The following is a 25,902-nucleotide window of genomic DNA, read 5'->3' on the forward strand; positions in this document are numbered from 1 at the left end:
GAGGGGGCCTATGTGGTCTATATGGGTAGGTAGCTGAGTAATAGGGACTGATATGAGATCAAGATGAAAAGAGCAAGAATGCTATTTATCTTCAAATCTCTGCTTAGAGATTGAACCTATTTGTAAAGGAAGCCCTGGTCAGGTTGTCTCTGCCTAGGGGAGCTCTTAGTGGCTTAGAACCTGGATAAACAATAGCAGGTGTTTGCTTTTCAAGGTGGGTGTAAGGAGGGCTACGAGGGACGCTAACAGGCAGACGCTGCTCATGCGCTGACAAGGGAAGAGACAAGATGGGAGGGCAGAGGGAGCGCCCGCTCAGGGCCCACGAGGGCAAGGAACGTGGGGTATGAGAGAGAGGGGGCCAAGCTCTGCCTGAGCTGACCCACAGGTTGCTCTGTAAGTGAATTATCCCCTTTTAAGTAATTTTGCTAAGTGGCCACCTGAGGGCACTGTATCCTCTGCACCTAGGAATCATTCATTTTCTCCTCATGAAATTTTCCTCAATTTGCTGAAGGATAAACTTAAGTAATGCCTTAAGAAAGGGGGACCATGGACCCAAGGAACACTGGGGCTTGGGTAGGAGGCAAAGATGACCCTTCCCTCCATCTTTATTCTTGAACTAGATTAACGACTGAGCAAGACTGACCTCAATTCAAATCCCTGGGTAATCAATTGCAAGGAGTAAGTAAAATAACCTCATTTAAATCTATTTTTTTAATGTAAAAATTAACTTTGAATAATAAGTAGTTCCCTAAACTGTATTTTATAGTGTCAGAGACTGTGTAAAATAGAAAAAAAAAAAAACACCCCATAAATAATAAAAAAATCCATTTAGTGTTTAGTAGGGAGTCAATATACAGGAGCTCCTTCCCATGTACAAACACATGCAAGCAAACAGACGTGTCAAATACAGGAACAAGGGAAGGGACAGCAGGAGGCGTTAAGCCAACCCTTTCTCTTTCTAAAGGGGGCAGGACCCAGAAGTTCCACAATGCAAGCAGGTACAGCTGTGTTAGGCAATCACTGCACAGAGCAAGTTTCTGCTGCTCTTTCCATAGCAAGAGCTTGTACATGAAAGCCAGAGAGAATGGGACACAAACAGCTGGGAAATAAAGATGAAAGCAAAACTGTGTCAGCGGGGAGAGACATGCAACCCCCTGAGAACGTGGCGGCGTCATGAAAGACAATTTGAACAAGGTCACAGGCGGGGATTCTTCTGAGAGATCATTAGACTCTCGCCCATCTCTGACCACCTTCTTCCCAGTCAACCTGGGGAATGGGGTAATCAGCATCTAGCTTGCACATTTCCACACAAGCCACTGTCTATATAGTGAAACAGAGCCACAAACAGAACCATGTGTTATTCCGAAGACTAACCGTGGAATTCTGGTTGGGCAAAAAGACAAAGTCGGCTTCCCAGCGCCAGCGGAAACTAGAGAGACACTTCCCCCGCCCCACCAGGCTCCCAGACGCAGGTTTTGCAGCCTTATGCTGCCCTCTAGTGTCTTTTTCTGGTATGGTTACATAGGAAATAAAAATATTCCCAAGGCTCTTGAAGCAACCAAAGATCACTTTGGCTGAGAACTAGGAAAACAAAAGTAAAATGCTAATATGAAAGCAAAAGCAGCCTTCACACTAAAATTCGAAAGTGAGTTAAATTTGGCCTCAGCATAGTCACTGCATTTTTTCAGGGCTTTGAACCTCAGCATCTGGATTAGTGAGTGTAGGAGTTCTGCATTGGATCCCTCGGTCTGGAAGATCCCCTAGAGAATGCAATGGATACTCAGTATTCTTGCCTGAAGAAGTTCATGGACAGAGGAGCCTGGGTCCCAGTCCATGGGGTCGCAAAGAGTCAGACAGGTCTGAGCAACTAACACTTTCACTTTAAAAGTGCAGACTCCTGGCCTTTCCTGTACATCATTCTCAAAAGATCATTGCTTCAGTCTGTCTGAGAAGGGTGCAGAAATATGAACGCCATGAACCCCACCACATAACTGATGTTTTTAATCAGGGAGATCTCACTATGAGAGGATCTAAAGTATGTGGCAATGACCGTACAGAGTGTAGACAAAACCTGATCGTTTTCTTTTAATTCTATAAGGGCAAAAAAAAAAAAAAATTACAAAATAAAATCATTATCTAAAGTCAATCACCTTTCATTGTTCTTGTATTTAGAGTGGCTGAATCCTACATGACTAGCTAGCGTGCCAAGGAAACAGTGCTATTAAAAAGGAATGAAATTGGGTTATTTGTACTGATGTGGATGTACCTAGAGTCTGTCATTCAGAGTGAAATGAGTCAGAAAAAGAAAAACAAATATAGTATATTAACGCCTATATGTGGAATCTAGAAAAATAGTACAGATGAACCTATTTGCAGGGTAGGAATAGAGATGTGGATATAGAGAACCGGTGTGTGGATGGAGGGGAGTGAATTAAGAGACTGGGACTGACGAGTGTGCACGGCCATGTGTAAAATAGATGGATGGTGGGAAGCCGTGGTATAGCAGAGAGCTCAGCTTGGTGTTCTGTTTTGACCCAGAGGAATGGCATGTGGGTGGGCTGAGGGACGTCAAAGAGGAAGGGGATGTATGTATACATATAGCTGATTCACTTCATTGTACAGCACACACATAACATTGTAGAGCAACTAGACCCACCCCCCAAAAGAAATCAGAGTGAAGAGTGCCTGAGGATGTTCTCCTTTCTCCTTGAGCCCTCCTAATTCCAGGGGGCATCCAGGTGGGAAGGAGAAACAATGTCTCGTTGCTCTTCCTTCAGGGTATCTCTGAGAACTTCCCTCCTCTAATACTCTACGTGGTGATACCTGATTACTTTCGGAGTCCTGATGTGGGTCTAGGGAATCCTGTTCTCTGTCCTGTAAATGTTCGCTTAGTGTCAGCCTTCTTGGAACAGAAAGCTTTTTGTGACAGGAACCCTACTGCCCTTTTTTTCTGCCATGCTCTCCACATGGAGCACAAAACAAACAGTTAATACCCCTCATCTGACCAGGGCCCCTGGCTGCACACACCAAAACGCTGTGCTTGCAGAAGCGGGGAGATGTCCACCCCAGGACCACAGGTTCTCCGCAGATTCCCTCTTGCTGGGGACACACAAGGAAAGGGGGCTTCTTGGGGTTATTGCTGCCATTGGATCACACATCCAACTGCAGGTCCACAGGTTTGCCTTTTAATGTTTAAGTTTTAATTTTAGAAACTTGGTTTTACTTTCTGGCACACTCTGGTAAGTCTAAACACAAAGGAATTTCACAAGGTAAAAGGGGGCATAATCATTAGTATAGAATCTTTGTCCACCTGAGAAATTTACCTCCAACGTAAATTGTGCTATTTTTTTGAACACAAAGGCACTCAGTCAGGAGTCAAAAGTTAGCATCTTTATATTATATAAAATATTATTTTCAACTCATAGTTTTCATTTTTACTACAGATAAAGCCTTTCTTACATTTAGAATCACAAAACACTCCATGCTTTAATAAAAATCAGCTCTGAGGGTTTCTTAGGTTTGTAAAAGTCCCTTCCACCACTAGAAAGAATCCCATACGATGTCATCCAATTACCCTCACTCTGATTTTTTAAGGAACAATAGGCAAATAGTTATTTCTCAGGAGACAGCATCCTGCTTGTCCTATGAAATACCCACTGCCCGGCACCGCCTCTCTCTTAGGTCTGAGCAGTTCTGCGCATGCCACAGACTTCAGCCATGAGCTGCTTCTCTTCCAGCCGTTTCAGCCTCCCACCTGGTGTTCAGTTCCTAGGGAAGCTCCTTTACGCTTACCGAGGTCTCCTCCTACACAAACAGAACCCCATTTTGCTTCCGCTTTTGTGTCTGACACGGCCAGCACACTGTTACAGTCTCTCCCTTTTCCTTGACAATGAACCTGAGCCTGCTGTGCAAAACTGGGGCCCCCACGAGATAGGGAGGGAAAATGCCCTCTCTTCACATCAGTCAGAGAGAAGAAACAGGGTTAGCCTGTAAAATAGCATTTCCTTTGGGCTGCATTTTACTTTTTGAGCTCACCTATTAGATTTGTGGGCATAAACAGGCTCTCTTTGAAGTTAACAAGAGTCTGACTCTGAGACAAGGGTTACAGCCATCACCACATACTTTGTGTGTTAGACAAATAAAGTACCGGGATTGTAAATAGATTCTGCAATTACAGAAAGTGAAATCCTTTTCTTTCTTCTTTCACCCTGCTTAGAAAGAATATTTTTTCTCTAGAAAGAAAGATTTTCTCTTTCCAGTTCCCAATTCCCCTATGTATTTGTCTTTCAAATCAAAGGGAAAGATCTTATCAATATAAATGAACAGCTCTTGCCAGGCAAACATGTGACCATGATGATTCCCACAGGGCTTTGGAACATAGGCTAGAACAGAAGGAGCCATGGAGGGGGCGTGTGTCAGAACTGAGGTTATGTTTTGGTCTGCTGAAGCAGTTGTTTTAACCCTGGGCAAGTCATTCAAAGCTCAAATTTCCTGCAATCATATTAAAGTGCTAATAACCACTTGTCCAACGTTTGCTGGCATGGTAAATGAGACAGAATCTATGGATATGCTCTGAGTGAATCACAAAGTCCCACTCAAATAGACACTTCTGTTATTTTCTCCTATTACTGACAAGTTTTCTAAGCATTTTGTCTTGCTCATTTGAGTAATCAAGTACCAATAAGGAAGGAAAAGAGTCTGTTACGACTTTCTTAGCAGCTGGTGAAAGAACATTTGCATTGGTGTATGTGGGTTGGGCAGATTCATCATCAGAGACTCAGGGTGCAAGCCAGCCTCCGATCCCTGCTGGTCAGAGGCTCCGTATGTATCTAGGAAATCCCACCAAGAAAAGAAAACTAATAAGCTCTAGAAGAAACTCATTAGGTATCTGGTTAACTTGACTCCAGATTGATTAAAAGCTGTTGGGACTAAAAGGTGTTGCAAACACCTACTTTTCTTTATAATAACATGACTAAGAATACATTTTTCTCACTCTTTAAATTTTAATCATGCATGAATTCTTAGGTGTTGTATTTTTTGAGCTGCTATTAAAAATACATATGTTTCTACCATATAAAAGGAGGAACAGACACTTGTGTGCTGTATTATTAACTACATGCTAGAGATGAAATTCTGGTCAGTCGCTGCAGAAGGCGCACACACACACACACCCAAAGCCAAGGACGTGTCACATGTTCACAGCCACGTGTGTTCCTGCCTGCTGCTTTGACTTCGCACACTTACTCTTAAGATCCAAGTTCCTGGCTCCTGCCGTGATTTGCGTTGTGATTTTCGTGTCGATCTTTACAGTGTGGAGGTTGCTGGTGTCCCTTGATATCATCACGTTGTGCCACTGATTGTCATTAAGAGGTTTATTTGAGCTCCCTTTGATGAGGTTAGCACCATTTCCCAAATCAAACACATAATGTAAGTACCTGGGAAAAAAGGGAAGGTGAGAAAGTGCCATCACTGTTTGAATTTTTTGATGGAGTCACACTAGATGTAACAAATAGATCTCTTTTTCAGGTGGTTGTGTCTTTGCTGGAACTCATCAGAGTGAGTTGTACAGAAACATGTAGGAAACACTAGTCTGTTTCAGGAAGGAGGATTCTTTATTGTGTTCAATACAGGAAATAGTGAACATACTTCTAAAATTGCGGTCCACATTCCACTTCATCACTGTGGAAAGTAAGCATCTATCACTACACACTCTCTGCTGTCACCACTTTCTCCATCCTCTGCCAACCACACTGACCTGGCAATCCTCAGCTTCTTTCACCTGGATTCACAGATCTTCCTAATTTCCCTGAACCTGTGCATGACCTTCCTTGACTCTCCTGAACCTCTACACAAGACCCTCTTAGGAAACTCTCTGGTGGTTTTCTGCTAAATTCCTGTGTTTACTTGTATCCCCGCTGGTCATGGGCATCCATGCACCTTGCAGTTGGAATGTGAAGTGTGCGTGAGAGTATATATATGGACTTCCCTGGTGGCTCAGTGGTAAAGAACCTGTCTACCAATGAGACTTGGATTTGATCCTTGGGTCCGGAAGATCCACTGAAGTGGAAGTTTCAAGAAAATGTCACAAAAATCTTTTAAAATTCTTCAAGAAACTCTGACATAGAATTAAGCTTTAGTTAAATGGGATACTGTGGCTTGAAATAATCTGATTGTATGCATTAGCTATTTAACTTAGCACAAATTAGCCGACAAGTGTGTAGAAATTCTTTTGTAGAATTACCACGTACATAGGAAAGAAAGGCACATGTGAAGAGCAAGATTTATGTAATGCCTATGGTAAATCAAAACTTGACATTATTTGTACTTTATGTATGGAAATTTAGGTATAAAGAACTGCACTGAATCCCTCTTAGCTTTATAAGATATGTAAGAAGGGATTTAAACAAATGCTTTATTTGCAAACCACCTTCCTTCTTCTGATTAATGTATAGTTAAGGAAAATGAGGTTCATTTTCCCAAAGCTCTAATTATTTGTCATTGAACAGACCTATACTTACCCTTTAACTAACTCAACCACAATAAAGTCATTTCCATCCCCACTGTTATACAGAATTAGTCCATCTAGGGATGTTGTCTTGAACTGGAAAAAAAGATGCATAGACGTGTAGGCTTGCAATGTAGCTAAGGCAACATAGCTTGATTTGGTCTTAAAGGTGACAGGGTCTGCTATGATGTTCCTGAAGCCAAACCTGGCGTTGAGCTCACAATAATCTATGTCGCCATTTTTGCACAAGTCAATGTATGCCATTCCATTAAATGTCAGGCTCTGCAGGTGTCCAATGAAGTTGGAGGGAACAGAAGACAGATACCGGCGTTCCGTGATGATGCCAGTCTCTATATTATGGAACTCCAGCCTTGTATGATCTCCTGCCATTTGACCTAAAAGGGAAGATAGTCTATTACTATTTTCTGCATCTACAGGGCACTTTCAACTTTAGACTTCCATAACAATATCACATTTTAAAATGCAAGGATCTACATACCTCCTTGATATTCAGTTATATTTAAAAAACAAACAAACAAAGAAATGACCTTACAGGGTGAGACTGAATCAGATAATATTAATAAAACTTTCTTAGCTCAAGTGTTAAGCTCTGCCCCAAATTTTACATTCACTAAAGTTTTAGAATTTTTTTACAGGTAGAAGAAAGAAGTGAAGAAAGGAATGGAGAATTGGTAGGAAGGAAGAAGAGAAAGGAAAAGGAAGGAAGGAAGAGGGAGAGGGCAGGAGGGCAAGAGAGAGGGAGAAGGATTAGGGGCAATGATTATCCTGCATCATCCCAACAGAAAGTGATGCACCCCAGCTCCACGGTGATGTGATGTTTGTCTTTATTGAGAATGTACTTCAAGAAAAACAAAAAAAAGCAACAGTATATTTTCCAACAGCAACAGAAGTGTTGAAGACCTGCTGACTGTTCTTCCAATATGAACCATGAAAATGTGTTTGAAATTAAATATGTACTTTGCACCTTCCCTTTTTGGTGCTGAATAATTTCCAGTCTTTCCTAGAGCTAGTCTCCTAGTCAAGCAGAATTTCTGTTCATCTTTTCTGGACCTCTGCTATTTTCCTTGCACTTAGGTTTTGGATATCAAAATTGAGCACAACATACTGATTCAAGGCATGTCCAGTTTTTAGAATACCAGTAAAATTAGTTCACATTATCCCAAGGTATAATCTTAAACACCATAATGTGAAGCTTGGTTGACAAGTTATTTAGTGATTCACTCTTCAATTCAACTTCATCCCTGTTCATCCCACCATCTTTCTGTACCAACCCCATTGAAAGCTTACCCAGTCCTGTCTTTACCTCCAGAGTGATAACTATACCTACCATCAAGGTTTAAATAAAAATTAACAAAGATGTGAACTTGTTTTCTAAAGCACAGCATAAATTACTCTTATCATCACTAGTAATTTGTCCCCAGCATCTTGTTCTTGTCTAATTAAACTGTCATTCAGTTTCTTTAGAAACTCAAAAATGTCATTTAACTTGCAATCAAGTTCTTCCAGGTGTTAGCTTCACTACTCAATTTGGCATAATTGGAAAATGTATTGAGCTTACCCTATCCCATCATCCCTGATATTAATGAAAATATGAATTAGAACTGATCCCAGTCTCAGACCTGAGAAAAGGCACTGAACCTTCTTCCCACATGTAACAAAGATTGAACATCACCTGTCCTGGGCCTCCTTCAGCCAGTTTGACAGATTTCCATTTCTTTCATCAAGACAACAAAATACTAGGTGAGATTTGAAAAGAAATCTCTGTTATTAAATTATAAAAGGCATACTTTTTGTTGTACAATAAAAATTGCTGGCATACTCAATTGATTTTGATACTAATAAACTCATTGGTATTAAAAACTCTCCCCCAAGTGGTACTTAGCTCTTCTTAATTCCTGAACCTCTTTGCTAGTCCTTGATCGTGACAACAGTTCCTGTCATCCCTTAATATGCTGTGAGTTTTTCTTTTTCAGTTATTAGTTTGTTCTGATTCCTTCTCTGCAAATGTGTTTTTTTTTTTTCAAGACAAAAATTACCACTATAAATAGCTCTCCCTTCTCTCTCCTCCCCAGGATGCCTCTTTCTTGTCTTTCCCATGCAAAAACGCAACAGGAAAGAGCAAAATCTGATTCCTTGTTGGATCTGTTTCTTTTACTTCAACCTTTGTATTTCGTTGCTTTTGTAACTATAATCACTAAAAGGATGCTGTCTATTTATAGCTGTAAGCATACATAATGTCCTGCTTGGAGGGGATCCTGCCTCTCCACCTGAAGATTAAAGTGCCTTTGCTTGGCTCACAGGGAGACATTCTGACTCTGACCCCTGTGAATGGCTGCAGAAAACAGGATAATTAACACACCCCCTCCCCAAAGCTGGCCAAGCCAGGAAATATTTTGCAAGAATTCTGGCCTTTTTACTTTACTTAGGTACCTCCTCACCCTCCCTGTCCTGTAAAAGAAACTAGGAAACTGGCATTCAGACCCGACAAGACTCTAGGACGCTAGTCTGCCATTGTCTCTGATGCCTGGCTTTCTGAATAAAGTTGCTATTCCTTGCCTCAGCACCTTGTGTCCCGATTATTGGCCTGTCATGTGGCGAGCAGATCAAGCTACAATTCGATAACAATAATACTATTAAATCCTCAGAAATTCTGGTTTCTCCTATGACTTCATTTTTTAAATTAATTAAGTGGAGGCTAATTACTTTACAATATTGTAGGGGTTTTTACCATATAGTGATATGAATCTGCCATGTGTGTACATGTGTTCCCCATCCTGAACACCCCCTCTCACCTCCCTCCCCATCCCATTCCTCAGGGTCATCCCAGTGTACCAGCCCTGAGCACCCTGTCTCACGCATCGAACCCTTACCGGTGATCTATTCCACATATAGTAATATACATGTTTCAATGCTATTCTCTCAAATCATTCCACCCTTGCTTTCTCACACAGAGTCCAAAAGGCTGTTCTTTATCTCTGTATCTCTTTTGCTGTCTCGCATATAGGGAACATCATTATCATCTTTCTAAATTCCATATATATGGATTAATATACTGTATTGGAAAATCCCATGGATGGAGGAGCCTGGTAGGCAGCAGTCCATGGGGTCGCTGAGGGTTGGACATGACTGAGCGACTTCACTTTCACTTTTCACTTTCATGCATTGGAGAAGGAAATGGCAACCCACTCCAGCGTTCTCGCCTGGAGAACCCCAGGGACAGGGAAGCCTGGTGGGCTGCCGTCAACGGGGCTGCGCAGAGTCGGACACGACTGAAGTGACTTAGCAACATACTGTATTGGTGTTTTTCTTTCTGACTTACTTCACTCTGTATAATAGGCTCCAGTTTCAGCCACCTCCTTAGAACTGATTCAAATACATTCTTTTTAATAGCTGAGTAATACTCCATTGTGTATATGTACCACAGCTTTCTTATCCATTCGTCTGCCGATGGACGTCTAGGTTGCTTCCATGTCCTGGCTATTGGTATACAGTGCTGTGATGAACATTGGGGTACACATGTCTCTTTCAATTCTGGTTTCCTTGGTGTGTATGCCCAGCAGCAGGATTGCTGGGTCATATGGCAGTTCTAGCTCCAGTTTTTTAAGGAATCTCTACACTGTTCTCCCTAGTGACTGTACTAGTTTGCATTCCCACCAACAGTGTAAGAGGATTCCTTTTTCTCTACATCCTCTCCAGCATTTATTGTTTGTAGACTTTTGAATAGCAGCCATTCTGACTAGCGTGAGATGGTACCTCATTGTGGTTCTGATTTGCATTTCTCTGATAATGAGTGATGTTGAGCATCTTTTCATGTGTTTGTTAGCCATCTGTATGTCTTCTTTGGAGAAATGTCTGTTTAGTTCTTTGGGCTATTTTTTGATAAGGTTGTTTATTTTTCTGGAATTAAGCTGCAGGAGCTGCTTGTATATTTTTGAGATTAATTCTTTGTCAGTTGCTTCATTTGCTATTATTTTCTCCCATTCTGAAGGCTGTCTTTTTACCTTGCTTACAGTTTCCTTCATTGTGCAAAAGCCTTAAGTTTAATTAGGTCCTATTTGTTTATTTTTGCTTTTATTCCCATTACTCTGGGAGGTGGGTCATAGAGGATTTTGCTGTGATTTATGCTATGATACCATTTTTATCCCCTTCTTCAGTTCTTTTATTCAGTGACCTTGATACTACTCTGTGTGGCACTACCTCTTTGGTATCAAATCAAATCCGGGTCTCCCGCATTGCAGGCAGACGCTTTACCATCTGAGCCACCAGGGAAGCTTCAAAATTAGCCTTTAATAACTTTCAAGTACAAATCTCTAGTGGTGCCAGTAACATTGAATTAGTAAGCTATATAGAATGAAGAATCTGCAAAGGTAAAAAAAAAATGACTTGGGCTTTTACATTTCCTTATATTGATTATTTTATCTTTTTCATTATATTAAAATCTGAGTCTTAACCTGATGTACCCACCCAGATCCTGAAACTATCAAGTTTCTTTTTAAAAGCTACATGAATGAGCCAACTGATAGTAAGGGAATATCCAAAAAAATATTTCTAATACTTGAAATTATATATTACTCTAAATTGTCCATTTATTGGCAGTTCTGAAAGACGAAAGCACATTGTTCAGCAGAACTGAGAAAGAAGGTCAGTGATAAAAATAATATGTAATGTCTGTTTTCTTTTCTCAAAGGAATAGAATATATATGCAGACCATAAATAATAAAAAAGTAGTAAGGCAGCATTGGAGCAACCATGGCCCAATTACAAGAAAAATCATTATGGCCCATGTTCAAAAGCCTATTCTTTCTTTAATAAGCATACATAAATCGCCTTGACAGTAATGGCAGATATGCTTGCTTATGAAGGAGAATTAGCACCTTAAAGCCATTATCCACTGAAGAAAACATTAATGGCTGCCTCTTAAAAATCCTTTATTTTTCAGAATTTATTCTAATGTTTAATCTTCAGTCAGCACTGTAGCCACCTCTACTGTGTACATATATTGACTAAGAAAACATTAAGGACACTGAAGGAGAAATATTGTTAAGACTTCACTCATTAAGGGATGCAGCATCTTTCCCAGACATTCAGTGGAAAGGAGATTTGGAATTAGCAAAATGCTTCTGATCAAAGTGTCTGGTATCCAGGTTGATGATAATCTCCATTAAGAGTCAAACTTCTGGCTTGTGTTGTTTGTATACAAAGCTCAATTTCTAAATCAAATCTTTTTACCAAAACAGATGGCAAGATCTACTATTTTATGTTGAGTCCTACTCTGACTTGGGTTACATTTCTGCTGCAGAACAAAATGATCCACCACCCCTGACCCTAGCCTTAGATCGACTCATTGATTCATGAAAAGGTATTGAAAATTACTGAGAGTGGGCTATATGCATGAGTCAGGTGCTATGTCAGGCAAGTAAGAAATAATGTTGAAAGGACCAGACTTGGCTCCTATTTTCACAAAATGTATGGTCTATTGGGGGAAAATAGACAAAACCAGGTAAGAAAATAATTAACTATATAATGATAAAACTGAAAAAAAAATGCCAGGTATTTGATACACAGCAAATTGTGCTGGTAAATATGGGACGGGGCAAGTGTTTGAGTGGATATTTAAGTTAAAATTGAAGGACTGAAAAACGAAAAGCCACATTAAAAACTGTAAGATAGGAATGGAAAGGTGGATTCCAGAAAGGAGAAACAGATCAACAGAGGCATGTGGGAGAAAGAGCCAGGGAGTGTGGCTGGAGAGGCATAAGCAGGTGAGGTTAGTGCTCAGAAGAGATCGGAAGAGTAAGAGGTCAGATATCACAGTGTCTCCGGATTATATTAGGAGCTACTGAAGGGTTTTAGGCAGACATGAGCCATGAAACTGTGTGTGTATGTGTATTTAATCTTTCTGATATGGATATAATAGACGAGACAATTTGAAGTAGACTGTTTATGTTAGAAATGGAAAACCATGGACAAAATTAGACCATTTTGCCAATATAATTTCAGGATTTACTGATAATGTATAGAATGCTGGAGAAGAGGAATATAATAATGATGACTTCATCCAGGCTTGGGTAACTGGATATGCGGTGAATAGCGTTCAATGAAGGCCATATACACACATACAAAACACATAATTCTAGATTATTTTTTTTGACAGTTTAGGTGATAAATTGAAACCCCAAAACTCCCTACCTTGGGATACCAAATAGTGTATAGGACACTTTCTCATCAGAGTCCTGGGGAATGTCTCTCTTCTGGGGTTTCTTTGCTGGCAACTGCTTATCCTCATGAGCCTCAGTGCAGTCAGACATTCCCAAGAATGGCCTGAGTATGTATTGTACTGTTTTCAACTTAACAGTTTATAAAACTCTGATTTAAAGATGTAATCAAAATATAGGACTTTGCATGAAGAGTCTCCAGTGATTTCTTTTATTTATTTTCTTTCTTGTTCAGTGATTTTTGAACTTGCTGTAAAATTTAGTAAGAAATCTTTATTGCTTTTCTGAGGCATGGCTAGTTTCATGTGGCCATTAGAATGTTTGAAAAAAAATTCCATTCCAAACTGAAGCCTCAATGGCAAAGTTCCACTGCGTGTTTGGAAACCTTTCTATGCCATATAACTCAAGGCTGACTTTTTTATTGTTATGAATTGTTGACTTTCATGATATCTTTGGCAAAACATAATTTCCCAAATATGAATCACCCAGGTGAAAACTCATCAAGGTAAATTACTGCGAAAAACAAAAAACAAAACATTGTCTTGAGCTCTGAGCAACAAGATGCTGGGAGCTGAGGGAAGGAAAGTGCTGGTCTGGGGTACTGGGGGAGTTGCATAATTTGGGTAAATTATCAGTGCTTATTTGGCTTATATGCCCATTTATCCTTTAACTCTGAGAAAGAACAAGTTGGTTTCCACAACTGAAAAAATGTTCAACTCCTACAGAACAGAAAGAAGATAGAATATAATTTCTGCTCTAAGGCCTTGGCAGTTTTGAGAAAGAGTAAATAGCAGGCTAATTTACTGAAATGCTAGCCTGTACTTTGTTCTTCCTTCAGTTCTAAGAAACTAGCCTAGTCCCTTTTAGCACTTTGCCTCAAAGGCTTTTTCTTGGCAAAAAGTGGAAGACAACTTCCTGGAAAACAGTGCTTTTTCCAACCTTTTGTGAAGGAATAGCTTGCAAGGTGTTCAACAAAGGAAAACGAAATGAACAGAATGCCTTGATGGTCTGAACTAGATGAGGCAATTACCACTGACTGGGAGAGAGATGAACATCGGTGGGATTTAGCAGTACTAAGCACCAACATCCTGTCATCTAATAAGATTCAGGGGTTCAGAGAGAATTACTGAGATCAATATAGGAGGACTGAACCATAGTTCATAGGCTGCAAGAATCAGCAAGGACTCTTTGCCCCACTTAGGACAGGAGCAATAGGGTTCTTATAATTTAAAGGACAAACTAGGAGAACTATCTTTTTGGTGAGAATCAGTGAAGACAGAAGCCAACAGGAGCTTCTGCGTGATTCAGGGTGGGTGGGAGTAGGGGCCATATGACTATGATTAAATATTCTGTAAACCCAGAAGAAAGGCCTAAGGTGTCATTTAAATTGTTATTAAAGACAATTAATAAACGTGCCATTTCTTGCACCCCTGAGTTTGTGGACTCAGACTTATAATTTTATTAATACCTGCTGAAGGAAAAAAGATCTGTGAAACAAATGTGTCTGCTGTCCAAAGTTGGAAATCTTAAAAGAGAGTTTGTTTTTTTTCTTTCAGATCATGAGCGAAACTTCGCCAATGGCCTATGAATTCGTAATGAAGTCGTAGGTGTCAGAGTTTCCCAAAATTAATCAGCCAAGGAGACACAGGTTACTTTACCATGAAGAAACAGGCCATGCCCAGGAGCAGAAGAGTGGAAACATGTTACATTAGCTTAGAAATCATGTCCCAACAGTGTCAATTCTGAGTACTCCTTTGAATCCATCATTTATTTGTTCCTGTTTCTATAAGCGAACTACACCCATATAAGTACCTATTCACTCCGCTTCCTAACATTATGTTCACTAGTGGTATATAAACACATGGCAGTAAACAAAGAAATGATGTTTTGACTGGAAGTTGAAGAAGTCAACTCACTAATGTAGAATGTAATTATTCATTTAGGAGTTTGGTAGAAATCTATGCAACTGAAAAGATATATCTTACATTTTAATGAAAATTAGCTGGTGATTCATTTAGGGAACATTTCTGGAGTTTTCTGTTATGATATCATTTTCATACTCTATTCATCACTTCCTAATTCAAAATAGTTGCACTGATTTAAAAAGCAGGCTAATGTTCTACACACAAGTGTAATTAAGTACATAAGAATGGGAGGGAATAAACAGAACTGAAATCAATAAGATGAACTGTATTTCAAATGAATAATATAACTACACTCAAAGAAAAGAAAGGAAGAAAAGAAACAAACTAATCAAAGTTACTTATAAATAGTATTTGACTATATACATTAAATCTTGGGCAGTAAGAAATGAAAAGAATCACAAATTAATCCTGAATTGCTTTTAGTCAGGTTATTACTTGTGGGATGGACAATGTAAAGCAATTCTGAAACTATCACAGATGTGTTACTGGATTGAGCAAATGGGAAAATGACATCACTGGGAGCCAAGGTTCCAAACTGGAAGAAGAGATATGAAAACAAGAAATGGGGGAAGAAACAATGCTGTAGATATGGTTGTACTAGTGTGAACTCATGTTTTCTAAAATATGTGTATATGTATATTTGTGTGAACATATAATTTATCTGTATGTATGTGTGTGTATATATATATGTGGAGAAGCATATTAAAGCAAATTCACACACACACACACACACACACACACACACACACATACTTATGGGCTTCCTTAGTGGCTCAGCAGAAAAGAATTTGCCTGCCAATGCAAGAGATGAGGATTGGATCCCTGGGTCAGGAAGATCCCCTGGAGAAGGAAATGGCAGCCTACTCCAGTATTCTTGCCTGGAAATTCCATGGACAGAGGAACCTAGTGGGCTACAGTCCATGGGGTCACAAAAGAGTTGGAAATGACCTAGCAACTAAACTAAGCGACTATATATATTCAGGTATATGTATTGATACTTGAGTGTATTTACCATCTTAGCCTCCTGAAAAGGATGTAAAGCAGTGCTGAGCATACCAATAACAACCACCTGCACCTAATTCTCTCCACTAAATAGAAAGTAAATGTCTCAGTCCAGGAATGAGGCATGGTAGTAAAAGCTGTGCCTGAAATATTTTGTTTTGCCAAAAAAAGTGAGGAAAAAAAAAAGTGAGGTGAAGGCATGTTACAAGGTCAGAGACCAACTTCATGGGATTCCCACTGGCCCAAATAGGGACACTTTAAGCATCAAAATAATTAAGTATAACTATTTGAAAATACAGAAATGTGTGGGTCCATATCAATAAGGAAGGAAGGAAAGAAAGGAAGAAGGAAGGAAAGGAGAGAAGGAGGAAGATGGGGAGAGAAGGAAGAAAAGAAAAGGAAAGAAAACAGAAAGAAGGGATAGCTCTTATATACAGTAAAATGCTAAGCATTGCCTCTAAAAGTGAAAAGAGTAATGGGGTTTGGAAATAATCATTTATAACTACTGTGTTAAAGACTGGATCAGGAAAAACTTTCAGTAGATGATAATCTGGGGCAAATATTTAAGGAAGATATTATGATATTTTCATTGTCTTAATATGGCTCTCCACAGACAGTTTACTAGTTGTAAGGGAGTAAAACATATTAATAATACAATTGAGAAACTGGGCAACATACTGACCAAGTGTTAAAATCATGAGTCAAGGATATGGATATTGTTTGTCTCCAGACAGGATACTATCAGAAGATCACATAATCAACAATGTGGTATTTCATCCAAGAATGTTAAAACCTGAATTCAATCATCATGAAACACCAGATAAGCCCAAAGAATGACTTTACATGGATAAAATATTGGAGGACTATACATCTTTTTAATTTGTCAATGTAATCAAAGACAAAGAAAGTCTATGGCAATGTCTTCAATGGGAGGCTAAAAAGACATGAACACTAAATGCAGTGTCTGACCCTAGACTGCATGCTCTGCTAGAGGTGAAAATGCTACAAAAGACAGCATTGGGTTAATGGAGAAAAGGGGGATATGGGTGAGAGGACAGATGAAATGTATTGCATCAATGCCAAATCTACTGGAGTTAGTAGCTCTTTGTTCTGTAAAGGGATATTCATATCTTTAAAAAATGTCCACTGAAGTATAACATTTAGAGTGAAGGGCTATTAAGTACGTAACTTATTCTCACTTGGCTAAGAAAAAAAGACAGTGAAAATGTCAAAGCAAATGGGATAACATGCTCACAATAGTTAAAGTATATCACTGTCGTTTTACTTTTGAAATTTTTTATAAATTTGAAATTATTTCTAAACAAAACTTTTTAAAAATGTGTTGCCCCAGTCTTTTGTTTCTATACCGTCTTCAGCCACTGTAGTTTAGGACTTTACTGCTTTACATTCTGAAACATTTAGCACATTGCACAGAATTCATATTGCTCAAAACATATTCTCTTAACTTACTTTCCAGCTTAAATGCAGTGACTTCCCAACTGCTTGAAAACCCGTGAAATATCAACTTCTTCATTTGGAGCACTGACCTATTGGCACCCAAGGCCATTCTAGCCATTTCAGCTGTGCTGTGGTTACATGAAACAAAACAAACCTTCTCGGCTGCCTGAACACTAGTCTGTCTAGCCTCATCCAAGCCATCCTACCCTTCCCCACATAATCTTATCTGTATTATCCTTTTTTTACAGCCTTCAGATATTATTGATTGCTCTAGCTATTCCTGAAATCTTTAAGCTCTTCTGAACCTCAAGAACATGAATTGTTTACTCAACCTTTTAATACATCATATACTATCCCAGATGATATTACCATGTGATTTTGATATGTGTTTATATATATACATATTTGTAAAAGCCTCATAAAATCATGCTATATCTGAGAAAGTACTCATCATAGTCATATATATATAAGGATATTAAAAATATAAATAAATGAACCATTAGTTAAAAGCAAACAATTTTTTAAAGTTAACAAATAAACACAATTAAAAAAAATAAACCTAGGTTCTCTCTCAGTTCTGGTAACAATGGCATTTCAAAGTAACATGTCATTTTACCTCTTTGAATCTCAGCTTCCTCATCTATAAAATGAGAATGCATCTACCCCATCAATGTCATAGGGCTATATGAGATTTGAGACAAACTTAAGGGACTAAAGAATGTTCTAATGTGACCTTCACATGTCCTTGTCTCTGGCAGTTATTTCTTCTCAACCTCTTATACATGACCTTAGACCCTAATTTCTGTCCCTTTTGGTAAAAGCCAGACTGTCCAAACAATGGATGCTAATCTACAAAAACAATTTACACCTCTTCCAAGAACTGCCTTTACCAAAACGAGCTGAACTTCAGCTGACACTCCTGCCAAAGCTCTATAAAAATTCTGCCTCCCTCCCCTAAATTCACACAGTTTCTTTAGAGACTTCTTATGCTTGGCAATTTTGAATAAAGGCTTATACTAATGAGTCCCTGGTTGATTTTCTTCCTGGGAGAATAAAATGGCATAACACAGCAGCGGTTTTTAAATGCCAATCCATAGGCCAGCTGCATTAGAATTCTTTGGAGACATTTTAAGAAATAATAATAATGGGCTCCTCTCACACTTTCTGTGGTGTCTGGCCAGGAAATGATCCTTTTAAAGCTCTTCAGATGATTCTGAAACAAAGTAAGTTTGCTCCCACAGGAAGATAAAAGTTTTGGAAAGCCATAAAGGGCTAACGAAATATAAGACAGTAAAAGATCTGTGGGTTGGTAGTTTGCTTCATTTAAATTGCGGAATGATTCTCTTAAAAGTTAAAATCCCATACACATTACTTCTTCATTGATATAACCACCTGATCTCTGAGAATGGAAACCCCCTTGAGACGGAATGTAGAACAGACACTTCTGTGCTGCACAAGGACCATCCTGCACTGCACTAAAATAATTAACAGGAAGATGTTCTCTTGAAAAACAGGGAGCTAATATCCCAGCGGGTCATATGCTTGAAGTTATTTTCAGCAGAGAGAATAAAGGTGAGCCAATTCCTCTTTCATTTGGTTTCCCTCTGTCTCTGGCGTGGGCCCTTGTATTCCTCACCTCAGTCAGAAATCCACAAATCAGGGACTGAACTTAACATTCTTAACATTAGAGCTTAACCAACAGAGCTAAATGGCCAAAAATGATCTATCATAGCTTAGGATAAAAAGCAGTTCACCTGACAGAATGCCAGCGTATCTATCAATGTATCCAGAAGGTAAAAAGTATAACTTGCTGCTGTTCATCCCCTAAATATATAACAAGGAAACTGAACAGGAATTGGCCTCCAAACAGTAACTTCAATATTTTATGAAGCCCTGAGATATTTATCAAAGCATAAAATTAAAATATATTATAACTTCTTGAATTATTAAATGGAAAGGAACATGACAAATAATTGTTGCTCATTTGAGAGAAAAGAAAACAACATGCAGCTTATTAAATTTAATTGCTGCTGGAAGAATCTGAATAAGAAATGAACTGTGTCTATTAGCTTCAAGTTATTCATTTGGTTTTCAAGGTCACCTGCAAGAAATAGGAAAGTCTAAAGCTTCAACAAAGGCAAAGGTGAGGGCTTTACCTGTCATGGCCTGCTGGTCATCCACCGTTAACTTTAAACTTTTTCCTCGACGAACTACACGCACTGTGTGCCATTCGTTATCATTGAGGTTATAGCCAGCAAAAAGGGTCTCGGGACCTTTGCCTGTAGAATATGCCAAACAGTCATTATGGACACTCAGAATCAGTCAAGCAAATGAACCTCACAGAGAGTGAGAGAAAGAGAGAAAGAAAGGGGGGAAGCAAGGGAGAGGGGGGAGAGAGAGGAGAGAAAGGAATGAAGGAAAGAGGAGAGAAAAAGACAAGGGAGGAGAGACTGGCTGGATCAAATCTCAAGCCCATTAGAGTCACAGCAAGCAAGGAAAATCACCAGTTAATAGATATTCAGGTGTAACAGTTTAAGAAGAATCTTTAACATTATGCATCAATCAAAGACAAACAAACGCACCTGTTGTCATAAATAGGCACACTCAACACAGCAATGCTCCCAAATTTGCACAAACTTTTCCCTCTCTTAGAAATTTTCTTGTTTTGCACTATCTCTTTTTTCTTTTTTTGGCTAATGAAGTAGATAACAGTCATAAGACATCTCCTGACCTTGGGGAGAGATCTGATCCTAGGCCATTAGCTAACAATTTTCAATGAATGGCACCTGGTTGATTAGGCCCTGACAAGAAGGTTGCTCTGGGTATTAGATTGTGTGACGACTGCTCTTTGCACTTATATCATGTACCTTCAATATTCACCAGGTTTTTAAATTTCTGGAATGTTGTGTCTGAGAACTAGTGAAGGCCCAGAGAGTGGGTATAGGTAGAAGTACTGACTGTTAGGAAGTGAAGAAAGGCAAGAACACTGCCCATAAAGGGCCAAGTGTTGGGTGGGAGGGGAAAAAATGATTAAGCAGTGGTACCAGGAAGTGATTTCCAGCTAAGGAAAAAGAGCCAGAAGTGTAAGCAACTGGAAAAGTAATTGCAAGCGAACCCTATGTAAACCTGTGCAAGTTGAGTTTAAGTTGGCTTAGGAGAAGGAAATGGCAACCCACTCCAGTATTCTTGCCTGGAGAATCCCATAGACAGAGGAGCCTGGTGGGCTGCCGTCTATGGGGTCGCACAGAGTTGGACACGACTGAAGCGACTTAGCCTGGATGTACGCATTGGAGAAGGAAATGGCAACCCACTCCGTGTTCTTGCCTGGAGAATCCCATGAACAGAGGAGCCTGGTGGGCTACCGTCTATGGGGTCACACAGAGTTGGACACGACTGACGTGACTTAGCAGCAGCAGCAGCAGGACAGATAGATTATACCAGAAAGTATCTGTTGATGTTATTGAAATAATAAATTGGACAAATGTCTCTCTTAGACATAAAAACAAAGGAAAGGAAAAAAAGAACTTTTAATAAAACTGAAAATGTTTTATTAAAAATAAGCCTTGCTAATAATCTGATATTTTGATTCATTTAAAAAAATCATGAAGTTATTAATGAAACATTTTTTGGTGATATATTTCCCCCCTCCTTTTTTTTTTTAAATGTACTGACATTTCTTGGTAAACTAAAATGACTAAAGACATGACATTTAGTTACATGACTCAGTTGATTCAGGATCAGGGTGGGGTTCACAATTTCTTCCACCAAATTCTACCAGACAATCTAGCCAATGTCAAGGATCATAGGATGGTGTATGAAAAAGCCAAGAAAAAAAGAGAGAGAAAAGAAGAAAGAAAAATAAATTAGGGAACTAAGTACTAGAAGAAACCTCAGCAGTCTGTCCAACAAGAAATCACTGTTTTAATACTGCAGACTACTATCCTGATTTCTCTTAGGATGTTATTGATGAAACAAGTTCTCTCTTCCATGTTTGAGGTTTGCTTAAAATGAGCCAGTGATATAAGTTAAATTTTGCAGGATGAATTGCCTCCTGTCGTGGGTTTCTCTGGTGGCTCAGATGGTAAAGAATTCACCTGTAATGCAGGAGACACGGGTTCAATTGCTGGGTTGGGAAGATCCCCTAGTAAAGGGAATGGCTACCCACACCAGCATTCTGGCCTGGAGAATTCTATGGACAGAGGAGCCTGATGGGCTACAGTCCATGGGGTTGCAAAGAGTTGGACACAACTGAGTGACTAACACTTTCAATTTTAAACAGAACCATCATTAAGATTAGTAAGCATTTCTTTTTGTTTCTTTAGAGAAACATGCATCTGGACACATGAATAAAAACTAGTCTAGATAGAAGAGTTTGGAGAGATTGATCACTAAATAACTAGAGGAAGCCTGTTCAACAACTGCAGTTCAACAATTGCAAAAATGCTTTGAGACCAAATGTTGAAAGCAAGTTCCAGGATCAAAGGAACGCTTTCTAGTTTCAACAGTGAAGTGTTTAATAACTCGGCAGAATCTTAGCATCCTACTGGCAGCAAAGGCCATTCTGAGTTTTGATCTTTGAAAAGAGAATATATCATTTTTAAAGATATTTTTATATGGTGGCTCTTTTTTTTTGTCAGAAATGTGTGCTTTTGAAGCAGTCTCACTCCCATTCTCTGTGTTTTGTCAAGAAAAAGAAGCATAAGGCTGATATCATCATTATACCCCATTCTGGGCTTGATCTTGCAGTGAAATCATAAAGCTTTATCCATGAAACAATAATTTCCATAACAACAGGCACAAAATCCAATTAAAAATAACCCTTTGGTTCATGAAAATCTCTGTGGACCAACTTCAAGCTCCTTCCCTGCATTATTAAAAATGTGAAGAGATTGATTTTGGGAGAGGCGCTTTTTTTTAAATGTATTTAATATTCTCAGTTTAAAACAATGTTATCTATGTGACATGAAGTGTCATGGAAAGTGAACTGGACAGGGAATTAAGGATTGCAGTTGCTGGTCCTTAATTTGCTACTGAGAAGGAAGTTGGGTCCTGGTAAATGTTTGTTATGTATCAGGCACTTTATTAACTTATTTCATCTTTACATTATTATCATTTTGCTGACATGAAACTGAAGGCCTAGAAAGTTAAAACAACTCAGCCCAAGGTCACACAGCTAAAATGTAATACAGATGTCTTCTCTCCTAGGTCTGACCTAGGATAATTTATCCTCTGTTGAAAGTTTGAATTTCAGAGTCATTTGTCCCCATGGCAGAATTATAGTCATTCATAGCATTAGTGATCTGAATTCCTTTTGAAATTTCTTTTTCCTTTTGGGATATCAAAACATGTCTCATTGATTCTAACCTTCCTCCCAGCATCAATGTGTATGCTAGGGAGTGAATAGTCACAAAACTGTGGCAGCGGTTAATTATTATTTTAAAATGGTGGAATTATTTTTTTTCCACCTGTAATCTCACATAAAGAATATAAAAATCACATAAAGGGGAAGTTGCTATTCTGTTAAAGAAGCAAGCTAACTTGTCCCCTAAGGCATCACCCAGAAGCCCTGGACTCAGCAGAAACCTCCGAGGTCAGGGCGGGGGTGGGGTGGAGGGGGTGGCGGGAGGGAACACTCATTTCTTCCTTTAGGAAAACGATGAGTTTCTTTATTAGAAAAATCCAGCAAAGGCTTTTAAAAATCATTTGCAAGTAATGTTTTCTTTTCAAAGTTAGATTAAGAAAAAAGATTTTTCACTGAATTAAAAAAAACAATTTTTCTAGAACATCATTTATTACATTACCAAGGTCCAGAGTTATTGAAAGCTACTTTTTAGTCTACCTATATTATCAACTCTTTAACATGCATTTTCAATACTCTTTTTAATTGCAAAGTCCAAGTTCATAAACTCTTTCCTGAAGATTTTATAGGCTATTTCCTCTTATATCTTGTGAGTTATATAACTCACTGCCTTTCCTTATCTTTCTATTCACCATGAAATCAAGATTTAGGATATATGCTTACTTTCCGCAACTTGATTCTTTTCTAAAAAAAAAAAAAACAAAACTGCATATTGACCTTCCTCCCTAATTAATTATTTGTTATTTTTGCTAATCACTTTATATTCTATTTGAAAGTATTTTGTCATAAATCAATAAATGAATTTATTTAATGAAGAAAATAATAGCTTCAAATGGATGTAGAAACAATTAATTCAACTCTCCCATTTTACAGATAGCTCCATGCGAGGTTAGTTGACATATATGTATACAACATCACTGATCATTTCAGATATTTTTGCAAATGTATTTTAAATTTATTTTTAATATTTGCTTTCATGAATATTTCAAATTTACTTCATATTCAAGATGTATATAATAGCAATTTTGGATCCTTTTTGTAAGAAAGCTTTCTGTGCAAATGTTCTGTGAAGTATATTCATTGGTTTTTTTTTAAATATAGGGGGGAAAATAACATTAAAGGACAATAGTGAAGATTAAAACAAAGCTAAGTCTAGGAAACAATGTGATTAAGGATGTCTAGTAGACTGTAATTGGAGAAGGAAATGGCAGCCCACTCCAGTGTTCTTGCCTGGAGAATCCCAGGGATGGGGGAGCCTGCTGGGCTGCCGTCTATGGGGTCGCACAGAGTCGGACACGACTGAAGCGACTTAGCAGACTTAGCAGCAGTAGACTGTAATGACAGCTGTCCCTAGAGTTGAAAGTTGGATGTAGCTTGAGAAAATCAAACCCAGACCTACTATATTTTGATTTTTAAAAGTTCAAGACTTGAGGGCTGCAAAGCTTAGACTCGTTACATACCCTTTAGGTAGCTATTTCCTTCCACTGGTATTTTTTAAAGATGCTAACTACATAAATGGATAATCGGTTTGAAGTACCCATTTCTCACTATAGTTCAAACTAGTTGGTTCTAGATTTCCTTTTTGTTGCCTTAAACATTAAATGTAAGTAATTTCCATATGCAACAACCTAGATATTTGAGGAGCTAATCTGTTTTCTCAATTAAGCTATTTAAATATGGGGATTTGAATAAGTATTTCTGCAAAGCCACAACCCAGAAAGCTGCATAGATGATGGGCAGGTAGAAATTCTTTTAGTTTGCCTTCTAGAAATGATCTATCTTCATTTTATTAAGAATAGGTTGTGCCTTTTCAACCACAGCTATGTGGGATAAAAATGGGCATCACAAGAAAGTGGAGTTTCTACAGTACTTCTATAAATAATAACAAAAAAATTCACATTGCCTTAGGGATATAAATTGGTTCTATCTTTATACATAACCTTTTTTTTTAGATCATTAAATTGCTTATAGCACCCAGCAATTGAATTAGAAGTTATTACAGCACCATACATCTTAGAATTATGAAATTTTGAAACGAATGATCCATTTTATGGAGAAGGCAATGGCACCCCACTCCAGTACTCTTGTCTGGAAAATCCCATGGACGGAGGAGCCTGGTGGGCTGCAGTCCATGGGGTCGCTAAGAGTCGGACACGACTGAGCGACTTCACTTTCACTTTTCACTTTCATGCATTGGAGAAGAAAATAGCAACCCACTCCAGTATTCTTGCCTGGAGAATCCCAGGGATGGGGGAGCCTGGTGGGCTGCAGTCTATGGGGTCGCACAGAGTTGGACATGACTGAAACAACTTAGTAGCAGCAGCAGCAGATCCATGTTATATCTGCTGTTTATCTAGTCTCATTTAACTGGTCTTATTCATTCTGGATTATGCGGTACCCATGTGCTTGTGCTTAGTCACTCAGTCGTGTTCAACTCTTTGCCTATCCCTTCTTCAGCGGATCTTCCTCACCCAGGAATCGAACCAGGGTCTCCTGCATTGCAGGTGGATTCTTTACCAGCTAAGCTAGCCTACTAATTTAGTTTAAAAATTATTTTGTGCCAAACACTGATCTCAGCATTGGGAATGTCCCAAGTTAGATTTTCAAGAAGCTTTCTATAGCTTACATTCTAGTAGATCTAGTAGGGGTCAAAATACTTCTGGCAATGGACCAAATGAAGCTCTGGGAGTTGGTGATGAACAGGGAAGTCTGGTGTGCTGCAGTCCATGGGGTTGCAAAGAGTTGGACATGACTGAGCGACTGAACTGAACTGAATGGACCAAATAGTAAATATATTCCACTTTGCCAAATTTGGTTGTCATTGCAATTACTTAACACTGCTATTGTAGTTCAAAAGCGGCCATGGACTATATGTAAACAAATGAATATGGCTTTGTTTCAATAATCATTTGTTTAAACAGTAGGCCAGCTTGGTTTTCAGGTCTTTGTATGAGACACACAAATAGACAAATTCCCTTTTCTCCTGAATCTTCACATTGAGTATTAAAGATATAAGCAATGGAAAAATAGTCACGAGTTTGAGTCCGGAGACCGGAGTTTTAGATCGACTGTGACCATAAACTCCAACATAACATTAACTAATGGAAAAAGAAATCACAACCCACTCTGGTGTTCATAACTGGAAAATCCCATGGACAGAGGAGCCTGGTAGGCTACAGGCCATGGGGTCGCCAAAGAGTCAGACACAACTTACCAACTAAACAACAACCTTGATTATTCTAACTTTGTCTAATGCTACCACAGCTCTTGGTCTGACTTTTCTTATCAGTAAAACAATGACAATAACAAAAACTAAAAACAATTTTAAAAGGTTGTAAATGGCATAAACCAATTGCAAAGTCCTTCTACTTCTAAAATGTAATTACCTTTCCTGTTCTACAAATTTAGAATAGCAAC

The 25,902-nt window shown here is 38.8% G+C and overlaps 1 protein-coding gene across 13 annotated transcripts in view; it reads right to left on the minus strand.

The window, feature by feature from the left end:
* Positions 1-25,902, minus strand: part of NRXN1 (neurexin 1) — a 1,209,846-nt gene that overhangs the window by 603,382 nt on the left and 580,562 nt on the right. For all 13 annotated transcript variants that reach the window (XM_018055223.1, XM_018055219.1, XM_018055217.1 and 10 more), the window contains 3 exons: positions 19,283-19,405; positions 6,519-6,900; positions 5,245-5,435 (listed from right to left, as the gene is read on the minus strand). In XM_018055223.1, the coding sequence (XP_017910712.1) occupies positions 5,245-5,435; positions 6,519-6,900; positions 19,283-19,405 (696 nt within the window). The remainder of the gene's footprint in view (positions 1-5,244; positions 5,436-6,518; positions 6,901-19,282; positions 19,406-25,902) is intronic.

This window comes from Capra hircus, chromosome 11 (assembly GCF_001704415.2).
Source record: "Capra hircus breed San Clemente chromosome 11, ASM170441v1, whole genome shotgun sequence".
NCBI lineage: Eukaryota > Metazoa > Chordata > Mammalia > Artiodactyla > Bovidae > Capra > Capra hircus.